The sequence below is a fragment of the Crocuta crocuta genome, unplaced genomic scaffold (assembly GCF_008692635.1).
Source record: "Crocuta crocuta isolate KB4526 unplaced genomic scaffold, BGI_CrCroc_1.0 scaffold266, whole genome shotgun sequence".
Lineage (NCBI taxonomy): Eukaryota > Metazoa > Chordata > Mammalia > Carnivora > Hyaenidae > Crocuta > Crocuta crocuta.
This window is the reverse complement of record NW_027531005.1, coordinates 7,735,471-7,756,792: the sequence shown is the minus strand read 5'-3', so window position 1 is coordinate 7,756,792 and position 21,322 is coordinate 7,735,471. Positions and strand designations below refer to the sequence as shown.

General features: G+C 40.8%; 1 protein-coding gene across 1 annotated transcript in view; it reads left to right on the top strand.

Moving 5' to 3' along the window:
• The window catches only part of SND1 (staphylococcal nuclease and tudor domain containing 1), a 417,734-nt gene that overhangs the window by 46,527 nt on the left and 349,885 nt on the right, over positions 1-21,322 (top strand). Inside the window, exons 5-10 of the mRNA XM_077770770.1 lie at positions 1,667-1,827; positions 2,559-2,650; positions 3,312-3,470; positions 4,824-4,930; positions 7,211-7,301; positions 19,225-19,338. Of these exons, the coding sequence (XP_077626896.1) occupies positions 1,667-1,827; positions 2,559-2,650; positions 3,312-3,470; positions 4,824-4,930; positions 7,211-7,301; positions 19,225-19,338 (724 nt within the window). The remainder of the gene's footprint in view (positions 1-1,666; positions 1,828-2,558; positions 2,651-3,311; positions 3,471-4,823; positions 4,931-7,210; positions 7,302-19,224; positions 19,339-21,322) is intronic.

Here is a 21,322-nt window from a genome sequence, read left to right as displayed (position 1 = left end):
TCTCCAAAGCTTTTTAAGTCTGTTTTGGTCTGTAGATGGCCAAGCAGTAGGTAAAAATGTATGTGTTTAGCTAATGGCAGTGGAACTTAATGGAAATGAGTGTTAGTTATGTAAGCTTTATAGTACATGTATCATGTTCAAGTTCACCAGTGTTGGCTTGCAGTAGGATGGATTGCAGCTGGCTTTAATTAACACTTTAGTCTCTGAAAAGTGATATGTTACATCAGTAATTTGTAGGCTAAAGATGCTGTTTAAATCATTAAGTCCTTGCTATATTATATGACTGCTGTTGGTGTGTAAAAGGCTTTAGGTAAATATTTGCATGAACTGTATTAGTGAAGCGAATGAGCAAAGGCAAGAGTATACTTTTTGCATTCTTCCTGCCTTCATAGACTTTGGGGCCAACCCATTCATCATATACTTCTGAGGGTCCTTTTTAACTGCAAAGAAACATTTGCTGGAGCCTGTACTTGGGGAGTGAGCATGTGGGAATTTAATGAATAAAAACATTTGTCTTAGGTGGTGTTTTTGGAAGCATGCTGAAGTTGTATTTTAAGGAGGACTGTTGGCATGATTGTCGTTGCAGTAGTTTCTGGGAATCCAGTTTGCAACCAGAATGAAAAATTTTTAAGAAGCCCATGCCTATATTGTACCATCTCAATAAAGAAATCTCCCCTAGAGTCCTCTTCTTTTTTTCTCTGAAACTGTCTTTACTTAAATTCTCCTTTTCTTGGTTTCTATGTTTGCTTCTATATCTGAAGTATATTTTTTATTGAATTCTGTTTGCAATCTTGGGTCTCTAAGAATGTGACTGTCCTGTTTGGGGGAAGGGGGACACAGCAGTACTGAAGACTACTGGCTTGAGAAATTGTAGGTCAGGAATCCCAGTATCCCTACTGCTCAGGGTGGGAGGTTGAATTTATGCATACCGCCGTTGATGTCACCAGGTATTGAGATTGTGGAAAGGCCTTGCAGTTCACGGTTTCCTTTAGCTTACGTGTGTGTGTGTGTGTGTATTGTGTGAGAGAGCACGCTTTATTTTTTGGTCTCTCTTGCTTTCTGGCTGTTCTCTTATATATTTGTTTTCTTGCTTTGTAAAGGAGCCTTCTATTTTCAAAATGGAGGCTTTTCAGACTGTTTTTCCTGAGCTGGTCTTATTGTATGTATAAGTAGCTTTGGGTGACATCTGTAATAACAGTATTTGTTCTGCATTCCCCAGCCCTGTTCTGTAGACAAGAGGGAGTAAGGGTGATTTTTAGTCACTTTCCTTGTGTTGCGTCTTGCTGAGCTCTGCCTGGATTCCAGTTCCTGATTCTGGGATGGTTAAATGAAGCTGTACCCCCTGGAGTGGCTTCCCTGTGAGCCACCAACTTGTTCTCTTGTAGTCACTGATGGTGGCAGTACCGAGACGTGTGTTCTTTGTATCTTCTCATTAAATGCTCGCAAGAGCGAATCTGTTTGAGGGAACAAGTCTGGAATCTGGAAATTGCACTCATGGTGATTTTCTGGTTATAGGCTTGGGTTTGCAGCCATAGATCTGAAACAAGTGCTTTGGTATCTTCAAGTGGAGCAGATGCCAAAGAAAGAGTTCAAAGAAGAGCCTGATTTTTTTTTTTTTTCTGTTGTGAACTCACTAACTCATGCGTGTTTATTTTTCATGTCCTAGTCCTGAGCAAAACCGGCTCTCAGAATGTGAGGAACAAGCAAAGGCAGCTAAGAAAGGGATGTGGAGCGAGGGAAACGGTTCACATACTATTCGGGACCTCAAGTACACCATTGAGAACCCAAGGCACTTTGTGGACTCGCACCATCAGAAGCCTGTCAATGGTGAGGCTAGTGGGAAAAGACCGACATGATGCAGGGTGATTTCTGTTTGCTCTCAAGTCTCTTGAGGTTTATCAAAACTATTTTACTTGGTATCTGAAGGAAATTGTTAAGAGAGCAACAACACCATGGTATTTTGGAAGGTAACTCGAATCCAGTGTACATAGGTTACATCAGGTATATTTTGAGAGAGGTTAGTCCTTTGCTGGTACAGGGTAGTAACTTGCTGGTAATTTTCCACATTGGAATCTTCCTGTTTTCTAAAAGATGCTGCTTAAATAACATCCCCGAAATGTATATTCTATAAAGATGTAAACACAGACACACATACACACACATACACTCACTTGTGCTAAAGTTCTTAGCCCAGTTTTGAGACCTGGTTAACTACAGACTGAGTAAAATTATTAGCAAATCTGACTCACTGTTTTTTGCTGGCACCTGGTACTCAGAAGAGCATCTTAGCTTATGGATAATAAAGCTCAGGGACGAGCTGTGAGATCCCAGGAAGCTCAAAAGATGGAGAAGTCAGTGTAATCTATATTCCCAGGCGTAGTTTGTAGAAGAGTCTATTGTGTACACACTTGTGATCTCCCAGTGCTTTGTCACTTCTCAGAGGGAGGCTTTCTGAGGGTTTTGGGGAGATGAACTTTGTTAAATGGAGCTTGGATGGGCAATGTTTATTCCTGGCATGACTTTTGCTAATGACTTAAGTTATTTATTTTGTCACACAGCTATCATCGAGCATGTGCGGGACGGCAGTGTGGTCAGGGCCCTGCTCCTCCCAGATTACTACCTGGTTACGGTCATGCTGTCAGGGATCAAGGTCAGACCATACACTGGGCTATGGGGTGGATATAGGGTTTGTGGAAGTGTTCAGTGACAGATGGATTCTTCTACTCTGGGGTTTTGGACTTACTGACTCTTTCTAGTATGGGCCATTAACAGTGACTAGAGTACTTTATACTGTATGCTTTGCAGTGGGACTTTTCTCATTAGATCAAACAAGATTAAAAACATATTTTAAAGATTTATTTAAAAAAGTATTTTGAAGTACTCAGGATCTGTTTTGAGTGGGCTGTGTGGAGAGGTTGTTGAGACCCATAAAGGAGAGGTGAGAGGCTCTGATGTTTGCTGAGAATGGCTTGTTTCAACGTAGGGTATCCATTTTGATTTTTAAAAAATCAGAGATTTAAAACTAGGCACTGATTGATGAATCTTAGCTTGGCAAGGGGTCATTTTCAACTATAATTTAAAATTTCCGCATGATAGTGACCTGAGTTATTTGTCTTACCAAGTAGTCTGAGAAGATCTATTTCTAGACACTTTAACCAGTATGTTTTTAAAAAGGGGTTATAAGACCTGATTTGCGACCTTGCCTCATTTAGCTTTGTGGCACTTGTGGTTTTGGACAGTTTGGTGTGGTGTGAGAGTGCCTGGTGCTCATGTTTAGGCTGTACTACTCACCTACCTTGCTTTTGCTTTAGTGCCCAACTTTTCGACGGGAAGCAGACGGCAGTGAAACACCAGAGCCTTTTGCTGCAGAAGCCAAATTTTTCACCGAGTCTCGACTACTTCAGAGAGATGTTCAGATCATTCTGGAGAGCTGCCACAACCAGAACATTCTGGGTACCATCCTTCATCCAGTGAGTGTGGCCGTGCAGACTGAGCTGTGTAGGGTTTGAAGGGGGGGTACATTTGGTGTTTGATGGCCTATGGTTTGCTACTTTTATTTTTCTCTGTATTTAAGAGCCATTTAAAGATCTTGGCAGGATTATCATCTGATTTTTGAGGCATTTTCTAGGGAGATATCAGTTAGCTGATAGAATTGGACAGATCTGCTGAACTACTCACTTTTAGAAAGTGGATCTCAACTTTTGAGTTTGTAAGAAGAGGAGCTCTTGACTTATTTCCTCAAGTGTTGGTCCTTGATGTTGAGAGGCTGCCACACAGATGAGAAGTGGCACTGAAACATGTGGAATAGGATTGCTGAGGTTTGTATGTAGGCCTGGAAGGTAGCTTTTTAAAGTATTGGTAGAACTATGATGAGGAATCCTTTCTATGGAAAAATGACTCTGTGTACTCCAGGCCTAATCCAGTTACTTCCTAACTCTGCTTTTGAGAAGGAAATAGGTTTTCTATGTTCTTCTAGTTGTGATTATCCATTCTACCTGGGCATAGACTTTGGTAGGAGTGTTTCTCCTTGAAAGGAAATGACCTTCTTTTTTAACACCCAAGTGTAAATGCATTTTCATTATTGTCCCCTATGTCCAGTACAGAATAAATTCCTGTTACTCTTATTCTTTGTCTGGAGAATTCTTTCATGATGGCTGTTGTGAAAGGCTGGGACGCTTGGTTTGGAGTGTGCCAAGGTCATGGCTGTTTCTTCTGGAGTACTCGCTATCTGCTGGTGCCCTACCAGATGGCTCTGTGGCACAGGAGAATGGAAGTTGTAATTCATTGGGCAAAATGTAGCTGAAGTTATTGCCTTAGTCAGCCTGTTCTTCAGCTCTCTCCTGAAAAGGGGTGTAAGTGCTGATCTTAGGGAAGGAAATAATAAGGTGTAATCTCTACTAAAGATTAACATCCTCCTTTGCCCACAGGAAGAGCTATTGAAATGTCAATTCCATTCAATGCCACTAACATTTATCCTACTTCTGTTAAGTGAGCATTACTGTGGGGATGCGAAGCCAAGGCTGTTAGGAGGAGCTGTTAGGATAGGAGTGGGGCCTCTTATCTTGGGGCTAGTTTCCTAATGAGAGGAACTCTACCCTCTCTTTCCTTCCTTCTTTCCTTCTTCTTTCTTCTTCTTCCTTCTTCTTTCCTTCCTTCCTTCCTTCCATCCACCCATCCACCCATCCACCCATCCACCCATCCATCCATCCATCCATTCATCCATCCATCGTGAACTGCAGTGTAGATTGTGGCTGTTAATTGTGTCACAAGTCTAGAGATGTGGATTCTCTTGTGCCTGCCTTCTCATGTGCCTTGTTTTTCAGAATGGCAACATCACAGAGCTCCTCCTGAAGGAAGGTTTTGCACGCTGTGTGGATTGGTCAATTGCAGTTTATACTCGGGGAGCAGAAAAGCTGAGGGCAGCTGAGAGGTAAGGTCTGTCAGTAAAGCCTTCTAGCTAAGGATCTTATTTAGGATCTTTAGGGAAAGAAATCTAGCCATCTTTTCTCCCCTATCTATGTCCGTATTTGTTACCTTTCAGTAATGGATTAAGGAAATTCCAAAACAAGGCTAGGATTTCATACAGGAGTGGTTTACTTATAAGTCATTTGTTGTCTGATTCACTGCTGTACAGTAAGGGCCTAGATCTTCACTCAGAAATTGTTCTTCATCAGATTTGCTGCTTTAATGCTTTTGGGTCCCTTTTTGTCCAAGCCCTTCACTTAAATTCTGGATTTTAGGCATTTGGAATGACATAGCTTGAGGCTCATTTGAAGATGATACAGTTACTTACTGGCTACTGCCTAACAGGCAGGCTGGAGCCAGGGGTATGATGGAAACATGGAGCCTGTGGGTCCTAAACCAGGAACCATTCAGTATTACTGTGAGGCCTAATGCCCTCATTTATTGAAGCATGTATTAATTAAAAATGCTAATGCAACTATGAGGTACTGTTGTCACATTTTCAGCTAGGGGCCTCATGGTTAAAGCAGATGTAGAAAAAGCTTACTTCCAGGAAAACAGTAGTCGATATTCCAAAGATTAGGTGGCTGTTTCAAGTATTGAGGTAAGAATTTCTGGGCGTAGGTGAATTTCATTCACTAGACAGGGTAAATGGAAGAAAATGAAGCAGGTAGCAAGAGTAGATGAGTAGAGATGATGTTTGGGGAAAGTCCTGGCCACCATCTCCCAGGATACATTTAAGCAGAAGACCACCAATCACTGCTGACAATGATCCACTCTTAAGGTGTGTTGTATGGCTTATTTCAGAATCCTAGAACTATAATGGTCTGGATAACTTTATATTTTTGGCCTTTGAGGTACACAGCTAAGAGGTAGGGAAGAACGTGTATTGTATGACTATAATTTTCTTCCCTTGGATCTTTCATATCCTTCTTTGCCTGTAAGCAGAAATACTTGTAACTTTTTATAAAAGTAGATTTTAATCTGGGCCATTAGATACGGCAATCTGATTTATATAATACCATGATTCTATAAAATTTTTGTCTTCATGTTCCATAGTTAAATTCAAAAGATAAAATACTCTCATCAAATATAATGTTCTAGATACCTCTGACTATTCTGTGATGCTCAGAATTTTTTTTGTTTTCAGAAAATTCTGTAAGTCCATTATTCTAAATATAATTTTCATTGATAATTCTTTTTGCGTTAAGTTCCTGCCTCTCTTTGAAGGAAGTGAGTACAATGACAGTGGTATCTACATGTTTTACAACATCTATGGATTTTATGGGTTTTTAAGAGGGCTCATCATTAAAAAACAGGTTTAGACTAAAGAATCCAAATCATATTTCAATAACCTGTGATTACTTGCCTGCTGTTTTGCATGCTGTATTTGACTTGCTTGCATTGTTAAATTTATATCAAAGTATGTTATGTATTTTACAGCTACTACATGCTACTTTGTCTTTTTCTCATTTTAGTGCTTCTTTTAAAAAGTGGCAGTACTGTTTTCAGAAATAATCATTCCTTGCACATGTATCCATTTATTTGTAAAGACTTGTAATTACAAAACACAAAAAGCGTTTTTGTAAATCTAGCTATTCATTGGCTTTAAAAATTTTTTTGCACAAAATCCTTTTCCTTCTCTTAGTCTGACTGAAAAAAATGCCTGATGTATTTTAGCCGTAAAACAGATTTCTGCCAACACAGTTTTTCCACTTTTGTCCGTGAACTCCTAGTGGATTTTTATCCCTTTTCTTACTCTTCAGATGCACTACAAAGGTAATTTGGTTAGCTGATAGATTTTTGTTAAATTCAAATGGAAATTGAGCAGACCTCTGCTTTTTAAAAAATATATTTGTTTGTTTAGCTGTGGGTGTTCTTCCCACTTGAGAGCAGTTGCTCTGTGTTTGTCATTCCAGCCTGGCATTTGCTAGTCACTCAGGAGGTACTGGATAAGCTAACGAGCTAATTCAAGGTGGACTTGGAGGGTCTGGGCTAGAAAACTTGCACACCTGATCGTGGTCAGCCAGCCACAGGTGTATGGTATATATGCATCTTGGATAGTTCCAGTTGCTGTATACTTTCTTGTTGTTTTCACACTGTTCTGGTTTGACTGGTGGCCTTTCTCTGGGGTGTCTTGTCTATGAGGTAGAGAAGGATTCTGTACTCTTTGCTCCCATGGTGATGATGGATCCCGTTTGCTGACCTATTCTGTCTGAATGATTTGCATCCTTGTTTTTGTTGCCAGGTTTGCCAAGGAACGCAGGCTGAGAATATGGAGAGACTATGTGGCTCCTACTGCTAATTTGGACCAAAAGGACAAGCAGTTTGTTGCCAAGGTGAGTCATTCTCAGCATCTTGAGATGCATTGTGGACATTGTCAGGCTGTGACAATACAGTGATCTGAACCATCAACCCAGGCCTGAAGCATTTCTATTTTAAAGCAAGCCAGTGGTGTGTGGAATGTGTATGTAGTGATTGCGTACATGCGTGTGTTTATTACAGGGGAGTTAGAAACTGTAAGAACTTTGTCATAAATTTGCATAACCTCATTAGAAGTTCATGAGTTAAAGTTTTGTGGACATTGCCACCTTGAAATATCTCTCATATTTTAGGGTTTCTTTCTGTCTGCCTAGAAAATGGCTTTCTCTTTAGAGTTCCTATGTCAAAGTGTGTGTGAGCTCAGGTTTCTCTTTTTTTCTGTTTTGGGACTGTTGTGGTTTTGAGTTTTTTCTCATGTGATGTTTTTTCCAGAGAGCTCTCCTGAAGTGTCCTGGGATGGATTCCTTTGACAGGAGCTAGTGCTGCTCAGTAGATCATTTGGGTCCAGCAGCAGAGCTGGGTGTTTTCTTCATTGCTGGGTTTGGTACCATGAGTGGTAGACCTGTTTCCCTCACTTTACCAAAGTGCCATCATGTTTTCCAATCTATTTTTACTTTTTGGCAAGAGGTGCTTTAAGCTTTGTTTTCCTGAACTAAAAGAAGTTAATTAACATATCTGTATCTGTTGAGAGTTGGCTGTCCCAAATGAGTTTAAGATGGAATGCCACTAGGTGGCACTGTCAGCCTAAAAAAAATCCTGGACTGGTTTCTCTTAGAATGGCAAAATTTTAACAGTTTCTGAGGAATTGGCTGAATTTCTTCATTTTCTTTTTTATGATGCCCAAAGCAATAAGTCACAGAGTGCTCAAATGGCTTCTTTTCCTTTTGTCGTAGGTGATCTCCAGGCAGCTGTCAAGTTAACCATAATTGGGTCTTTTAGACCTAACCATAATTAGGTCTTTTATCCTATTTAGGGAGTAGTTCCTGGTTGGATACTCCCCCATGCATCTTCCAAGTCTTGGTACAGACCAGAATGAACCCCTGCTTCCTTTCTGTGTGAGGACTGCACTAGCTTGGAAACTTGGACATGGCTGTTGCACCTAATTGGAACTTAGTTGGTTCTGCTTATGTTTCTTGTCACCTGTTCTAAGACTATTGCTACACAGTGAAGGATGATCATTCACTCAGCAAGGGAGGCATGTCTCTGTTTTCACCATCATCAGTCTGAGAGGGTGTGATATTTTGATATAGATGAGGCTTAGGAGGGTCCCTGTATCTTGTGCTGTCCATGCTAGCCCCTCTTCAGTTGAACCTGAGTTATAGAAAAACCCAGAAGATTTTGCAGTGTTTTGGGCCTTTGCTGGTCAGGGAACTAATGCATTTCTGAAGAAAGAAATTTTGAAAGATTAGATGATTGAGTCTAAAGCTTTGTATTTTTCTTAAATATGACTTTATTGGTTACTGGAGAGGAGCTGGGACATTTCCTCCCATTTTTGTTTATTTGTTTGTTTTGTTTTAATCTAGGGTTCCAGGATATGTATATTTGTTTTGTTTTATTTTTTTAATGTTTTTATTTCTGAGAGAGAGACAGTGTGAGCAGCGGAGGGTCAGAGAGAGAGGGAGACACAGAATCGGAAGCAGGCTCCAGGCTCTGAGCTCCAGGCTCTGAGCTAGCTGTCAGCATAGAGCCCGACGCTGGGCTCAAACCCACGAACTGTGAGATCATGANCTTTAGAGTTCCTATGTCAAAGTGTGTGTGAGCTCAGGTTTCTCTTTTTTTCTGTTTTGGGACTGTTGTGGTTTTGAGTTTTTTCTCATGTGATGTTTTTTCCAGAGAGCTCTCCTGAAGTGTCCTGGGATGGATTCCTTTGACAGGAGCTAGTGCTGCTCAGTAGATCATTTGGGTCCAGCAGCAGAGCTGGGTGTTTTCTTCATTGCTGGGTTTGGTACCATGAGTGGTAGACCTGTTTCCCTCACTTTACCAAAGTGCCATCATGTTTTCCAATCTATTTTTACTTTTTGGCAAGAGGTGCTTTAAGCTTTGTTTTCCTGAACTAAAAGAAGTTAATTAACATATCTGTATCTGTTGAGAGTTGGCTGTCCCAAATGAGTTTAAGATGGAATGCCACTAGGTGGCACTGTCAGCCTAAAAAAAATCCTGGACTGGTTTCTCTTAGAATGGCAAAATTTTAACAGTTTCTGAGGAATTGGCTGAATTTCTTCATTTTCTTTTTTATGATGCCCAAAGCAATAAGTCACAGAGTGCTCAAATGGCTTCTTTTCCTTTTGTCGTAGGTGATCTCCAGGCAGCTGTCAAGTTAACCATAATTGGGTCTTTTAGACCTAACCATAATTAGGTCTTTTATCCTATTTAGGGAGTAGTTCCTGGTTGGATACTCCCCCATGCATCTTCCAAGTCTTGGTACAGACCAGAATGAACCCCTGCTTCCTTTCTGTGTGAGGACTGCACTAGCTTGGAAACTTGGACATGGCTGTTGCACCTAATTGGAACTTAGTTGGTTCTGCTTATGTTTCTTGTCACCTGTTCTAAGACTATTGCTACACAGTGAAGGATGATCATTCACTCAGCAAGGGAGGCATGTCTCTGTTTTCACCATCATCAGTCTGAGAGGGTGTGATATTTTGATATAGATGAGGCTTAGGAGGGTCCCTGTATCTTGTGCTGTCCATGCTAGCCCCTCTTCAGTTGAACCTGAGTTATAGAAAAACCCAGAAGATTTTGCAGTGTTTTGGGCCTTTGCTGGTCAGGGAACTAATGCATTTCTGAAGAAAGAAATTTTGAAAGATTAGATGATTGAGTCTAAAGCTTTGTATTTTTCTTAAATATGACTTTATTGGTTACTGGAGAGGAGCTGGGACATTTCCTCCCATTTTTGTTTATTTGTTTGTTTTGTTTTAATCTAGGGTTCCAGGATATGTATATTTGTTTTGTTTTATTTTTTTAATGTTTTTATTTCTGAGAGAGAGACAGTGTGAGCAGCGGAGGGTCAGAGAGAGAGGGAGACACAGAATCGGAAGCAGGCTCCAGGCTCTGAGCTCCAGGCTCTGAGCTAGCTGTCAGCATAGAGCCCGACGCTGGGCGCAAACCCACGAACTGTGAGATCATGACCTGAGCCGAAGTTGGATGCTTAACCGACTGAGCCACCCAGGCACCCCTATTTGTTTTGTTTTAAAACAGAGTGAGGCTTTTTTTTTTTTCCATTACGGTGAAGTTTTGTTTGTTAAAATGCTGAGTAAAGAAAATTGCCTCTAAAAACTATCTGAGGATTAAGGGGAATAGCCATTCTCCTGTAGTATCTTTAATATAAATTTAGGTCATTTGAATATAGACCTGCTTCTAGAGTAGAAAGAGAAATGTATTTGTAGGTAGGTAAATGGTTTCAGAACTTCTTGAGCTTTAGAAATTCTTTAGCATTATTATTTTTTTTTTTAAAAATACAAAAGCATAAAAAGGAGAAGAAACACACTCAGGCTAATGAAACTTATCACACAGACTTCTTTTTTTTAAAGTTGATTATACTGTCTATCCCAGCAGTCGGCTGGGCTGACTGACCCTTGGGCCACATAGCCTGACCTTCCACTTGTTTTTGTATGGTCTGTGAAGTATGGGTGGATTTTACATAGAAATGTTTTGTGGCACATGAAAATTATATGGAACTTAAATTTCAATGACATGAATAAATTGGAATATGGCCACATCTGTTCATTTCCATGATGTCTGTAGCTGTTTTTGTAATACAGTGGCCGAGGTGAGTAGTTGTGACAGAGACTATATCATCTGCAAAGCCTAAAATATTTGATATCTGGCCCTGTACAGGAAAGTGTGCTGACCCTTGATCTTTACCAGTCCTACTCATAGTGCCTTGATAGAAGGCGGTTGAGCCAGAATGTAAATCAAGGCATTGCTTCTTTCATCAAGAAAAGCTTGCTACAGAAAAAATGTCAGCAATGTTCTCAGTGATGTAGTTGACTTATGTTCTGGTACAAGCTCCTTCTCTCATTGCAGGCTGGCAGCCACTTTTGAGTAGTAGTGAGTTATATTCTTTTGTGTATAATTTTTAAGTTTTTACACTTTTATTTTTAATGCATAAAAGTTTAAAGAACTCTGGACTTATTAAGAAATATACTCGCCTCTTTTCCTTTTCCTTGAGGCAGCCATTTTCAACTCTTGGCTAGTCTATATCTTTGAGTAAAATGTTTATGTTGCTTTCTTAATTTTTCAGTTTTAGCCATTCTGACAGGTGTGAGGTAATATCTCATTGTAGTTATGATTGGCATTTCGCTGGTGATGAGTGATGTTGAGCATCTTTTCATGTGTCTTTTGGCCATCTGTTTGTCTTCTTTGGGAGAAGTGCTGTTCACGTCCTCTGCCCATTTTTAAATTGGATTATTTTTTGGTGTTGAATTCTCCGGAGTTCTTTATATATTTTGGATATTAATGCCTTATTGGATATTTCATTTGCAAATCCCTTCTCTTATTCACTAGTTTGCCATTTCGTTTTCTTGATGATTTCCTTTGCTATGTAAAAGCTTTTCAGCTTGATGTAGTCCCAGTTTTGCTTTTGTTTCCCATGCCTGAGGAGACAGAGCCAAGAAAAATATTGCTAAGGTTGATGTCCAGGAGATTACTTTTTGTGGGTTTTTTTTAGCCTTTTTTGGTTTCAGGTCTTCCATTTAAGTCTTTAATCATTAATTTTTGTGTGTAGTCTAAGAAGTGGTTTAATTTCATTCTTTCGTATGTAGCTGACCAGTTTTTCCAACACCGTTTACTGAAGAGACCATCTTTTCTCCATTGTATGTTCTTTTTTCCTTTGTTGCAGATTAATCATATAAGCATGGCTTGGTTTTTGGGCTCTTTATTCCATTCTGTTGATTTATGTGTCTGTCTTCTCTTGTTATTTTTTAATAGTAATATCACTTGTTTCAGAGATAAAATATCTATTAGCTTTCTGAGGAATTAATTATAATTTTTTGAAAAATTTCCTTGCATAGTTTGTAGTTTCCATGTTGTTTTTAATTCTCTTCGGTTATTTTGGTCCCTTATTTTTCATATTAGAGGCTTCCCTTAGATACCCAGTGATCTTTGGTTATCCTTCTTATTTAAGAATGAGGTCTCAAACACTGGGTTAAAAGCAGTGAACCTATGTATGGGATTTATGGTATGTATCTTAAAATCCAGGTGCTTCTTACATAAACCAAGCCTAGGTTTTGGTCCCATTTTCATCTCTACTTGAGATTCCTGATTTGACCATTTCTTTGTCTTGGTGGGTGGGGAAAGTCTGCAGTATAAATCAGGTTGACTATTATGTTTTCTTATCACTGGTTCAGGATTTAGCTTTTGTGAATCTGTGGAGTCTGTTACCACTCATCCATCTGCTTTCTAGCTTTCAGTGTTTTGGTGCCATATTCTTTTTCTCCCATTATATTTGTCCTATTGGACTTAGGGCCAACAACAACAACAAAATCCCTTTATTTTTGTTTAAAGGTATTTAGGGAGGGCGCCAAAGTAAATGTTTGAGCTTGCTTTAGTTTGTTCATAATGTTCCATTGTGAGTCTGCATAATTTATGTAACCAGTCCCCAATAGGTCGATATTCATATAGTGTATAATTTTTCCATTATTTAGAAAATGGAATAAATCTCTATGTAAATGGCAGTTATTTCCATAAGAATGTTTTGCAGCATATTTGCCAAACAGTTTTCTAGGAATGTTAACCATGTGTTGCCCTATGTGTATTCATTTTCTAATAGGTTCTAGAACATAGGTTGACCAGTTTTTTCTTAAAGGACCACATAGTAAATATTCTGCATTTGGTGGACCACGTAGTCTCTGTTGCAACTACTCGACTCTGCTACCGTAGGGAGAAAAGAGGCTATAGATAATAAGTAAGTGAATGGGCGTGGCTGTGTTCTAGTAAAACTTTATGTAGGCAGTGGGCTAGAGGGCCTTGGGCCACAGTTTGCCATCCTCTGTTGTAGAGCATGGGATACCACCTTATATCCAAAAGGAAAAAAATGATCTGCATTTCTGTTCGTGACCTAGAATCCAACTGTTGTGTAGTCATATACCTGATATAAAATGTTTGTTAATACTATTCTGCTTTTTCAAAAAAAACCTAGAGGTGTTTCTGAGGTGCCCTGGGACTTCACAGTCTGACAGTCCTACAAGTTTTTGCTAAAGGATACTACTCTGAGGCTCATGTAACCGTAAGACCTGAACAAATAGTGGCTCTCTATTTCACAGTTGCCTACCCTGTCTCCTAGAAGTTAATTGTACAGGGAACAGTTAAATAGCTTGAAAATCCTGAAAAAGTTAACCTCTGAACTCTTGAACTGGGTGCCTCTCAGGCCCTATAGATGATTTTGGGAACTGATGCTGTAGATGAGATGTGCTGGCCAAACGTCTCACTTCTGAGAAACTTGAAATGCAGCAAAGTATCGTCTTGATACATGTCATCTACTGAAAGAATGTGTTCCATCCTCTGCATAGTTTCTCTTTTTAAGGAAGGAAATGCAAGGGAGGGCTCTCCTTGTCTCTCCAGGTTAGCAGAGAAGCATGTTCACTTCACAGCGATTAGCTGAGCCTGCTTGAGACTTTTGTGCCTGTCGTGGCTTCCCAGTTTCCTGCTTGCCTTCCCTGTGGCGTTTTAGCTGATCTGTGCTGTTTGTAGCCATATGGTCCCCTGAGCACGTGGCTTGGCTTCCCTGTCCCTGCTGCTGGATTCTTGGGCCTTGCAGATTTTATAGACCTGAATACCACTCCGGTGGTGGGAGGGCTGGGGAGTGACAGCATGACTTCAGGAGGTGGAGTCTTCTCTCCACCCTGCCTGGTTAGAGGACTCTTACTCAGTTCTCTGTACCAAGTGATTGCTTAGAGCCCTTCTGCTTTGAGAAGATGCAGAAGAACGAGAAGTGCTTCCTGCTTTCAAGGAGCTTACCCTCTAGGGCTCCATCTGGGAGATGACCCTGAGTAGTTAACTGTCTGGACTTGTGGCCATGTGTAGTTTTGGAAGTCAGGTTGAAGCTATGCATGGATGCACATAGTGGACTCTAGGACTTACTCTGGTTGGCCCTGATAGCTTTCTGCTGTGCTTCTAGTCCTAGCTCTGAATGGAGTTCATTATCATGTCTCTCGGAGATGGTTTTTAAGCAAAGACACCTTTTAATATGTTTGGCATTATTTAGACTCTTCTGTTACATTTGTATTTGGTAATTTGGAGAGAATTCAAAAATACTAGCTATCTCCTGGGCTTTGGCCATAGGGATTTCAGGTGAAAAGGAAGTTCTGGGGATGGTTTGGTTTGGAAGGTGACCTCTGCACCAAAAAGAGATCAAGACTTGGTTTGTAGCTTACATTAGTAAACTGATTTGCTGATAAGAATATAAAAATTGAATTAGAAAAGATTTGTAAAAAACACTTAACCTGCCGTTTGAATTGAGATTTTATTTTTTAGAACAACTTTTAGATTCACAGAAAAATTGAGCAGATGGTATAGAGTTCCCACATTACCCCTGCCCTCCTCCCAGTTTTCTCTGCTCCCTGACAGGAGTCTGGTGCAGTTATTATAATTAGTGTGCTGGTATTGGTATGTTATTATCAACAGACGTCCGTACTTTAGTCCGATTTCCTTAGTTTTTCTTTAATCTCTGTTTTTCTATTCCAGACTCTGCTTTACCATGGCACATTAAATTTAGTTGTCATTCTTCTTAGGCTCCTTTTGGATGTGGCAGTCTCTCGGACTTTCTTTTTTTTTTTTTTAATATTTGTTTATTTTTGAGGAGGGGGAGGGGCAGAGAGCCTGAAGCAGGCTCCAGGCTCCGCGCTGGCAGTACAGAGCCCGATATGGGGCTCGAACTTCCAAACTGTGAGATCATGACCTGAGCTGAAGTTGGATGCTTAACCAGCCGAGCCAACCAGGTGCCCCTGACTTCTTTTGCTTTTGATGACTGTGACAGTTTTGAGGAATGCTGGTTGGCCATATTGAAGGGTGCCTCATCTGTTGGAATCTGTCTGATACCTGGTTTCCTTACTTACTATTGACTAGTCTGCTTGCTCATGCTCAGGTGCCTGGAATTATTTGTATTGACACATTGTTGTGCTTAGTATTTTGTCAAGGGTACAGGGTGGCAGCTGTACCCTTCTGGGGGGTGGCTGCAGGCCACTGCTGTAACGGTTGTCGTGTACTCCCTTTTCAGCTGCTTCTGGTACTGCGTCAGTTGTGTTTCCACGATTAGCTTTGGGGAGAAGAGACCTAGCATACAGGCGTAGGGAGCAGAAGAAGCAGCCGGGGGACATGATTTCAGATTTGGTGTCCCATTCCCAGCGGCCCCATCAAGGGCACTCCTTGGTGGCACCCATAAAAGCCCCATGTGTGCTGATGCTCCTTTTATTTTTGTCCAGCACTGATAATTTAGGCAGCTTTGGGAGTATTGGTAGTTGCGTCTGGGGAGCTATTCTGAGGATCTCTGTAGCTCAGGAAACTGTTGTTGGCTTTTTTTGCTCGTTTTATATATGTTACAGGGGTTTAGGAAGCTGAACAGTAGTCTCTTGGCCTCCCAGCGAGCATGGTGGACAGGCTTTGCAGATGGGGAGTGTGGCAGCAGGCCAGAGATGGGAAGGGATGTCGCTTGCCCCGGACAGAACTCTGCAGTTCTCTGGACTTGTGGCAGCCCTTAGCCTACACTCGTCATCATTAAGCCACTCATTTTTTCCTTTTACAGTTGGGCTGCAAGAAATGGAGACACTGGGTTTAGGTCTAGTGTTTCGAGTGCAGCTAGTGACTTCATTGTGCAGACTTCTGTACCTGTCCCTTAGGTTATCTCTGAGAGTGTGTGGTATGGTAGGTGCGTATAGGGGTAGAGTGATTAAGGATCTGATGGCTGTGGAGAGAGTGAGCGATGTGGGCATTCATGGACTTATGCAGGTGAAAAGCACCATAAGAAATATCATGGTTATAAATGTGGTCTGCAGCGGTGCTGATGAGCAGGCTTTGAACAGTAATCCACTCTGCATTTTACTTATTGCACAGTACGTGACTATAACCACTATTTTATTGCTTTTTCTGTGTCTCTGCTCAGGAGCTGCTTGTTCTCTGGACAGTAATGACACAATTTAAAGAGGAATAAAAAGTCATAAGCCTCACACACACATGCATTCACCACACACTTCTTCATCCGAAAGCTGGGCCTTGTTCAGTTGCCAGCATCAGAGTGTGCAGTTCCTGAAGAGGAGGTTTCTAATCAGGGAGATGCTGAGCAGAGAGGCTGTAGCTGAGGCCTGAAATTTACAGCTCTAAGAATCTATTTGCTGCTGCTGCTGCTGCTAACACATTATTAGGGGTGACGAGTACCAGTAACTTGTCACAGGGGTACGCTTAGATCTTCACATTCTGTAATCGGGGTGAAGGTGTGAGCACTACGATACTTTCCCTGGTTTTATTCCTCTCTGAGCATGACTAGGGAGTGGAGAATGTCTAAGATATTTCTCATGTCTTGATAATGGGAATTTCCTTATATTTTTGGCAGTTGATAATTTAATAATAATTTTGGGGTGAGAGGAATGTGTAGCTCTGTGCATCATTGAGATTTAGCAAGTACTGTGAGTATGTGCATCGGAGATGGTGGTCCTGTACTTTTGAGGGAGGAGCAGTGTTGATTTGCTACTTTGCTTGGTGTGGCTTTGTGGAATTTTTCTTCTTTTTGGTTTGAAGGTAGGATAGCAGAATAGCATGTATTGTGAATTCTCTGGCCCATGAATGTTTTATCATCCACTTTATGATACTTCTCCTTTTACCCAAATGTGGGATTTTGAAGAATAGAGAAATCATTAGTTGTGGTCTGTCTCTTTTGTTCGGTTGTCCAAGTCACTAATGGTGTCTTTAGGGAGTGGGAGGAAGATTCCATCGTGATGGGCATTTTTGCTTGGCATTAACATCTAGATGGCAATGAGAAGGTGTGCTTTTTCTTTCCGTTAGTTAAACTGTTTTTGGTTATACCTTCTGGGCTGTTATTTCAGTTCTACGGGATTGGGCTGGTATAAGGGGCTCTTTGATATGGAGGGTCCTATAGGCGTTGGTACCACCCATATGCAGGTAAGCAGCCCTGACCTTGTGGTCCTCATGTGACCCAGATCATGCTTTTGATTGCCTGGGGACTTGGACTAATTTTTTCTGGCCATATGAGTTTTGGGTTCTGCCTGTCTGGGCTATAGTGTTTAGCCTTTGGGATTCTCAGATCTATCAAAAAAGTTAAAGCAGAATGGCTATCGCTTTAGACTGGCTTTTGCTTATGCTGAGGTTTGCAAGTTAATCTTACTTATTTGAAAATTAAAAATACTCTCTCTCCTAATCTATACTGCTGTTTCTCAGACCTGTCATTCTTCGGATCACTGGCCTATTTTTCCCTACACTTGCCTCTCATTACTTGTGGTGGTAAAACCTGGGGATGCCTTCCCATCTGCCAGTCATAGTCAGCCTTCCATGGACTACAGCTTGATTCCAACTGTTATCTTTCTTTTTTCATTCATTCTGTCTGATGGTGCTTTTTTCCTGCTATTTCCTGTCATGTATAATTTCTCACTGGGTTCAGATTGTTCCTTAAATCAGTCTTTATTCTTTTTGGTATGTGGTTGGCTGCTTCTTTGGAATAGCCATTTTTGGGGGGGAGTCTGCAAGTAAATGGGTATATTCTGTTTTAAAAGATATGAAGCCTTCCAGGGAATAGTGAGGGCTCTTTTAGGATACCTATCAGTGTGATATCCACCATAGCAAAGGCGAGTCTGGCTCCTTTTGTTTCTCGCTTGAAAGAGGAGGGAAATTTTGCGAGTCTGCCCTCACTGCGGCAGCTGACCCTGTAGTTTGTTCAGCTGCCTCTTGGCTCCTGATGGGGCCTGATTGAAGCCTGGAAGAGTTGGTTTTGATTCTGCAGACAAAGTGGATGGTGACAGTGATATGTAGTCAATAGCTACCTTGTAGAACAGTATTACTGGCTTAAAAAAAAACACAAAAAATATAGAAAAACACAAATAGCCTTGTAACAGCAGGCTCTGAATATAATCAGGCGAATTGTAGACCGCTGGCTGAATTATGGGTTCTAGTTATAACCCAGATGTGGTCCTAGGTGAGTTTCAATGTGATTTTATTCTGTATACTTTGGTGGAATGTTCTAATAACCTCCAAAGAGGAATATTTGTGCTTTTGCCCTTTTAGTAGATACCTCTGTAAGTTACCCAAGAGTGGAGGTTAATCTTTTTTTAGCTGAGAGTGGGTCCAGTGTTACTGATACTGGGGTCTAAAACAAAGTTGCCCATAGCAATGCTCTGAAAAGTTGGCTTTCAGAGTAGTTGAAGTAATATCTTAGCAATGTAATGTTTCTGCCCTGAGATTAACAGCTGAGCCTCTCCTTTACCATGCTGTGACGACAATTCTTTCTGCCCTTCACTTGCCTTTGATTTTTCTGCTCTCTTTTGGGGCATCCTGTTTTGGTTCTTATCTAGTGCTGGTATTTTCTAATCCAGCCCTTACTTCTTTTCCTAGATTCACATTGAGTGAGGGATTTTGATTTTAGTTTAGAACCTGTTTCAAGGAAAATCATGAATAACATGTAGTGACTAGATTTCCAGTTTGTAAGCTTTGTAGTTAACCAGACATCTTGGTCAGGGCAAAAGATAAAAAAGTACTATCTTTGTGAATGATATAGATTCTGTCTCATAGAGAAATCATAATAAGGTGTTTGGGGACTGATAATTATAGCATTGTTCTCTCCAACATTGTTGTACAGTGAAGGATGATATTGGAATACCCCAGATGGCTATTGATCTGACTTTTCTCCTTATGACTGTGGTGGGGCTTTCTCCTTAGCATGTGTGCTATGAGATCTGGGCCATTGGAGCAGGTTTGAACATTTTTGCCTTTTGCCCACAGGTGATGCAAGTGCTGAATGCAGATGCCATTGTCGTGAAGCTGAACTCTGGTGACTACAAGACCATCCACCTGTCCAGCATCCGACCACCGAGGCTAGAAGGGGAGAACACACAGGTGAGAATAGGGAAGCAGTGGAGCCTCTTTTCAAAAGCTGAAGGGAAGGAGCTGGAGAATACTTAAATATGGTACATATGTGTGAGAATGCTAAAAGACAATATTTTAATTCTCCCAAATATTATTTCCTAGTGTCTGCAGCCTGGCTTTCATTGCGTAGGCATCAGTGTCTCCTGAACCACATTCACTGATCTGCTTTGTTTTGGGTGGGCCTTGCTCCCTAAGGCGCTTGAGAGGAATTAGGGCCGGGATACATCAGATGACTGTAAGTTTTATTTGTTAACAGGATTTTACTTCTCTGAGAATTAGGAGAGGAGAAGGTCTATATCTCATATGTATGATTGTCAGGCCTGTTTCTACTGGTCATTTTGATTTGAAAGTTCTATATGTTTTCGTTGGAGGAAGAAATGAAACTTGGTATATATATTCTCTGGGGTCACCTGCTTCATCTATTGTGAGTGGTAACTGAAATTATTAGTTACACTGTTTTGTGCTGTTTGTTGGATCTTTGGGCAGCAAAGGTGCTTGCTTTACCTACACGTATGATTGGGGTTTGGTATATCAATTTTGAGAAATACTTAGGAAGAAAACTATTAAGGGTTGGTAGTCTACAGGCAGTTTTGTTGTAAATTTTCCGGTCATTTTCTTTCCAATGTTACAAGCTGTGAGAGGTTGGAGATAGGGGTTGAAGTTTTTCTTGAATTACTTGTTTGCTGGTGTCTTGTTTTTATAGACCACTCTCCAACCTTTATTTTTCCCTCTGATAAAACTACAGTGTTGTAACTGGTTACACAACTGGGTCCACTGTGAGAGAGGGTGCCACAGGCAGGTGTTTGGACAATTTTCAGAAATTAAACACAGCATGGTTTACATTAGTGCTCTGTGCTTTAATTTATCCCTTTTGTAGTTCTAAAGAGGAGAAATGTGCTTTTCTGATGTTTTGCACGTACACATGTCTTGGTGCATTTATAAGTTGAAATTCATGCCCTGTGTTCATTTGCATGAGAGTTTACAGACAGCCCATAAGAGTAAAATAAAAATATCATGATTGTCTTTTGAATCTGATTGTGCGTATACAGGAGGGGTTCTTTGAATGTTTGGCCAATCAGTTCATTCTCTCTTTTAGTCCCCCCACAGAGGAGGCAATTTAATCCGGCAAATGAAATTGTGGTAAGGTTGAGAATTTAAATGCATGAAAGCCTAGAAATGCCAAAATAAGGTTCTCTCAGTAACTGTAGCTGTGCCTCATTGCACAGAGTAAATAGAGATCTCCAGTTTTATCAGTATTGGGAGTACTCCACGATTCGCATCTGTGCCATGCAGTTGGAATTAAGGTTCCCACGGCAACCACAACTTTGAAATTCTTGAACGTTAATTTTTGTGCCTGCATCATTGGCCAAAGCATTATGTTAATGTAGACTCTGTAGCTGAATTTCAAGCAGGTTTTGGATGGGTGGGGATGTTACAGCTCAGGTAGGGTAATACCAGGTGGTCAGGAGTAGGAACTACTGAGAATTTTTAGTGTGTCCAGGATCCTTTGGAACTCCTCAGGGGGTAATGGATCGATTTTTCCCTTAGCCTACAGGATAATGGGTAATTTTGGGAATATATTCCCTAGTTTAGGGAGGGTCCGGTATATAAAGAACAATTCCTTGTTCTTTACCAACGAGGGTTATCTGTTACTTTTTTTTTTTTATATCATATCTTTAACTTTTGTTCACTCTAGAGATCTTACTCCATTTTAAGAAAGTTGAAGTAAGGCTTAGCTGTAAGAGTCTACAATATATGGCTTAGATGAAGTGAAGAATGATTTTTCTTATTTCTTCATTAAATTCCTTTGAAAGATTTTAATAAGGCAGTCACATGAGAAATAAGTGACATAGTGCACTTTGAGTACACTGGTGGAGGGTGCCGTGAAGAACTCAGCTGCAGTGGGCACTCGGGAGTCTCCCCAGGAACAACCAGGGTGCCCCCCCCCCCCCCC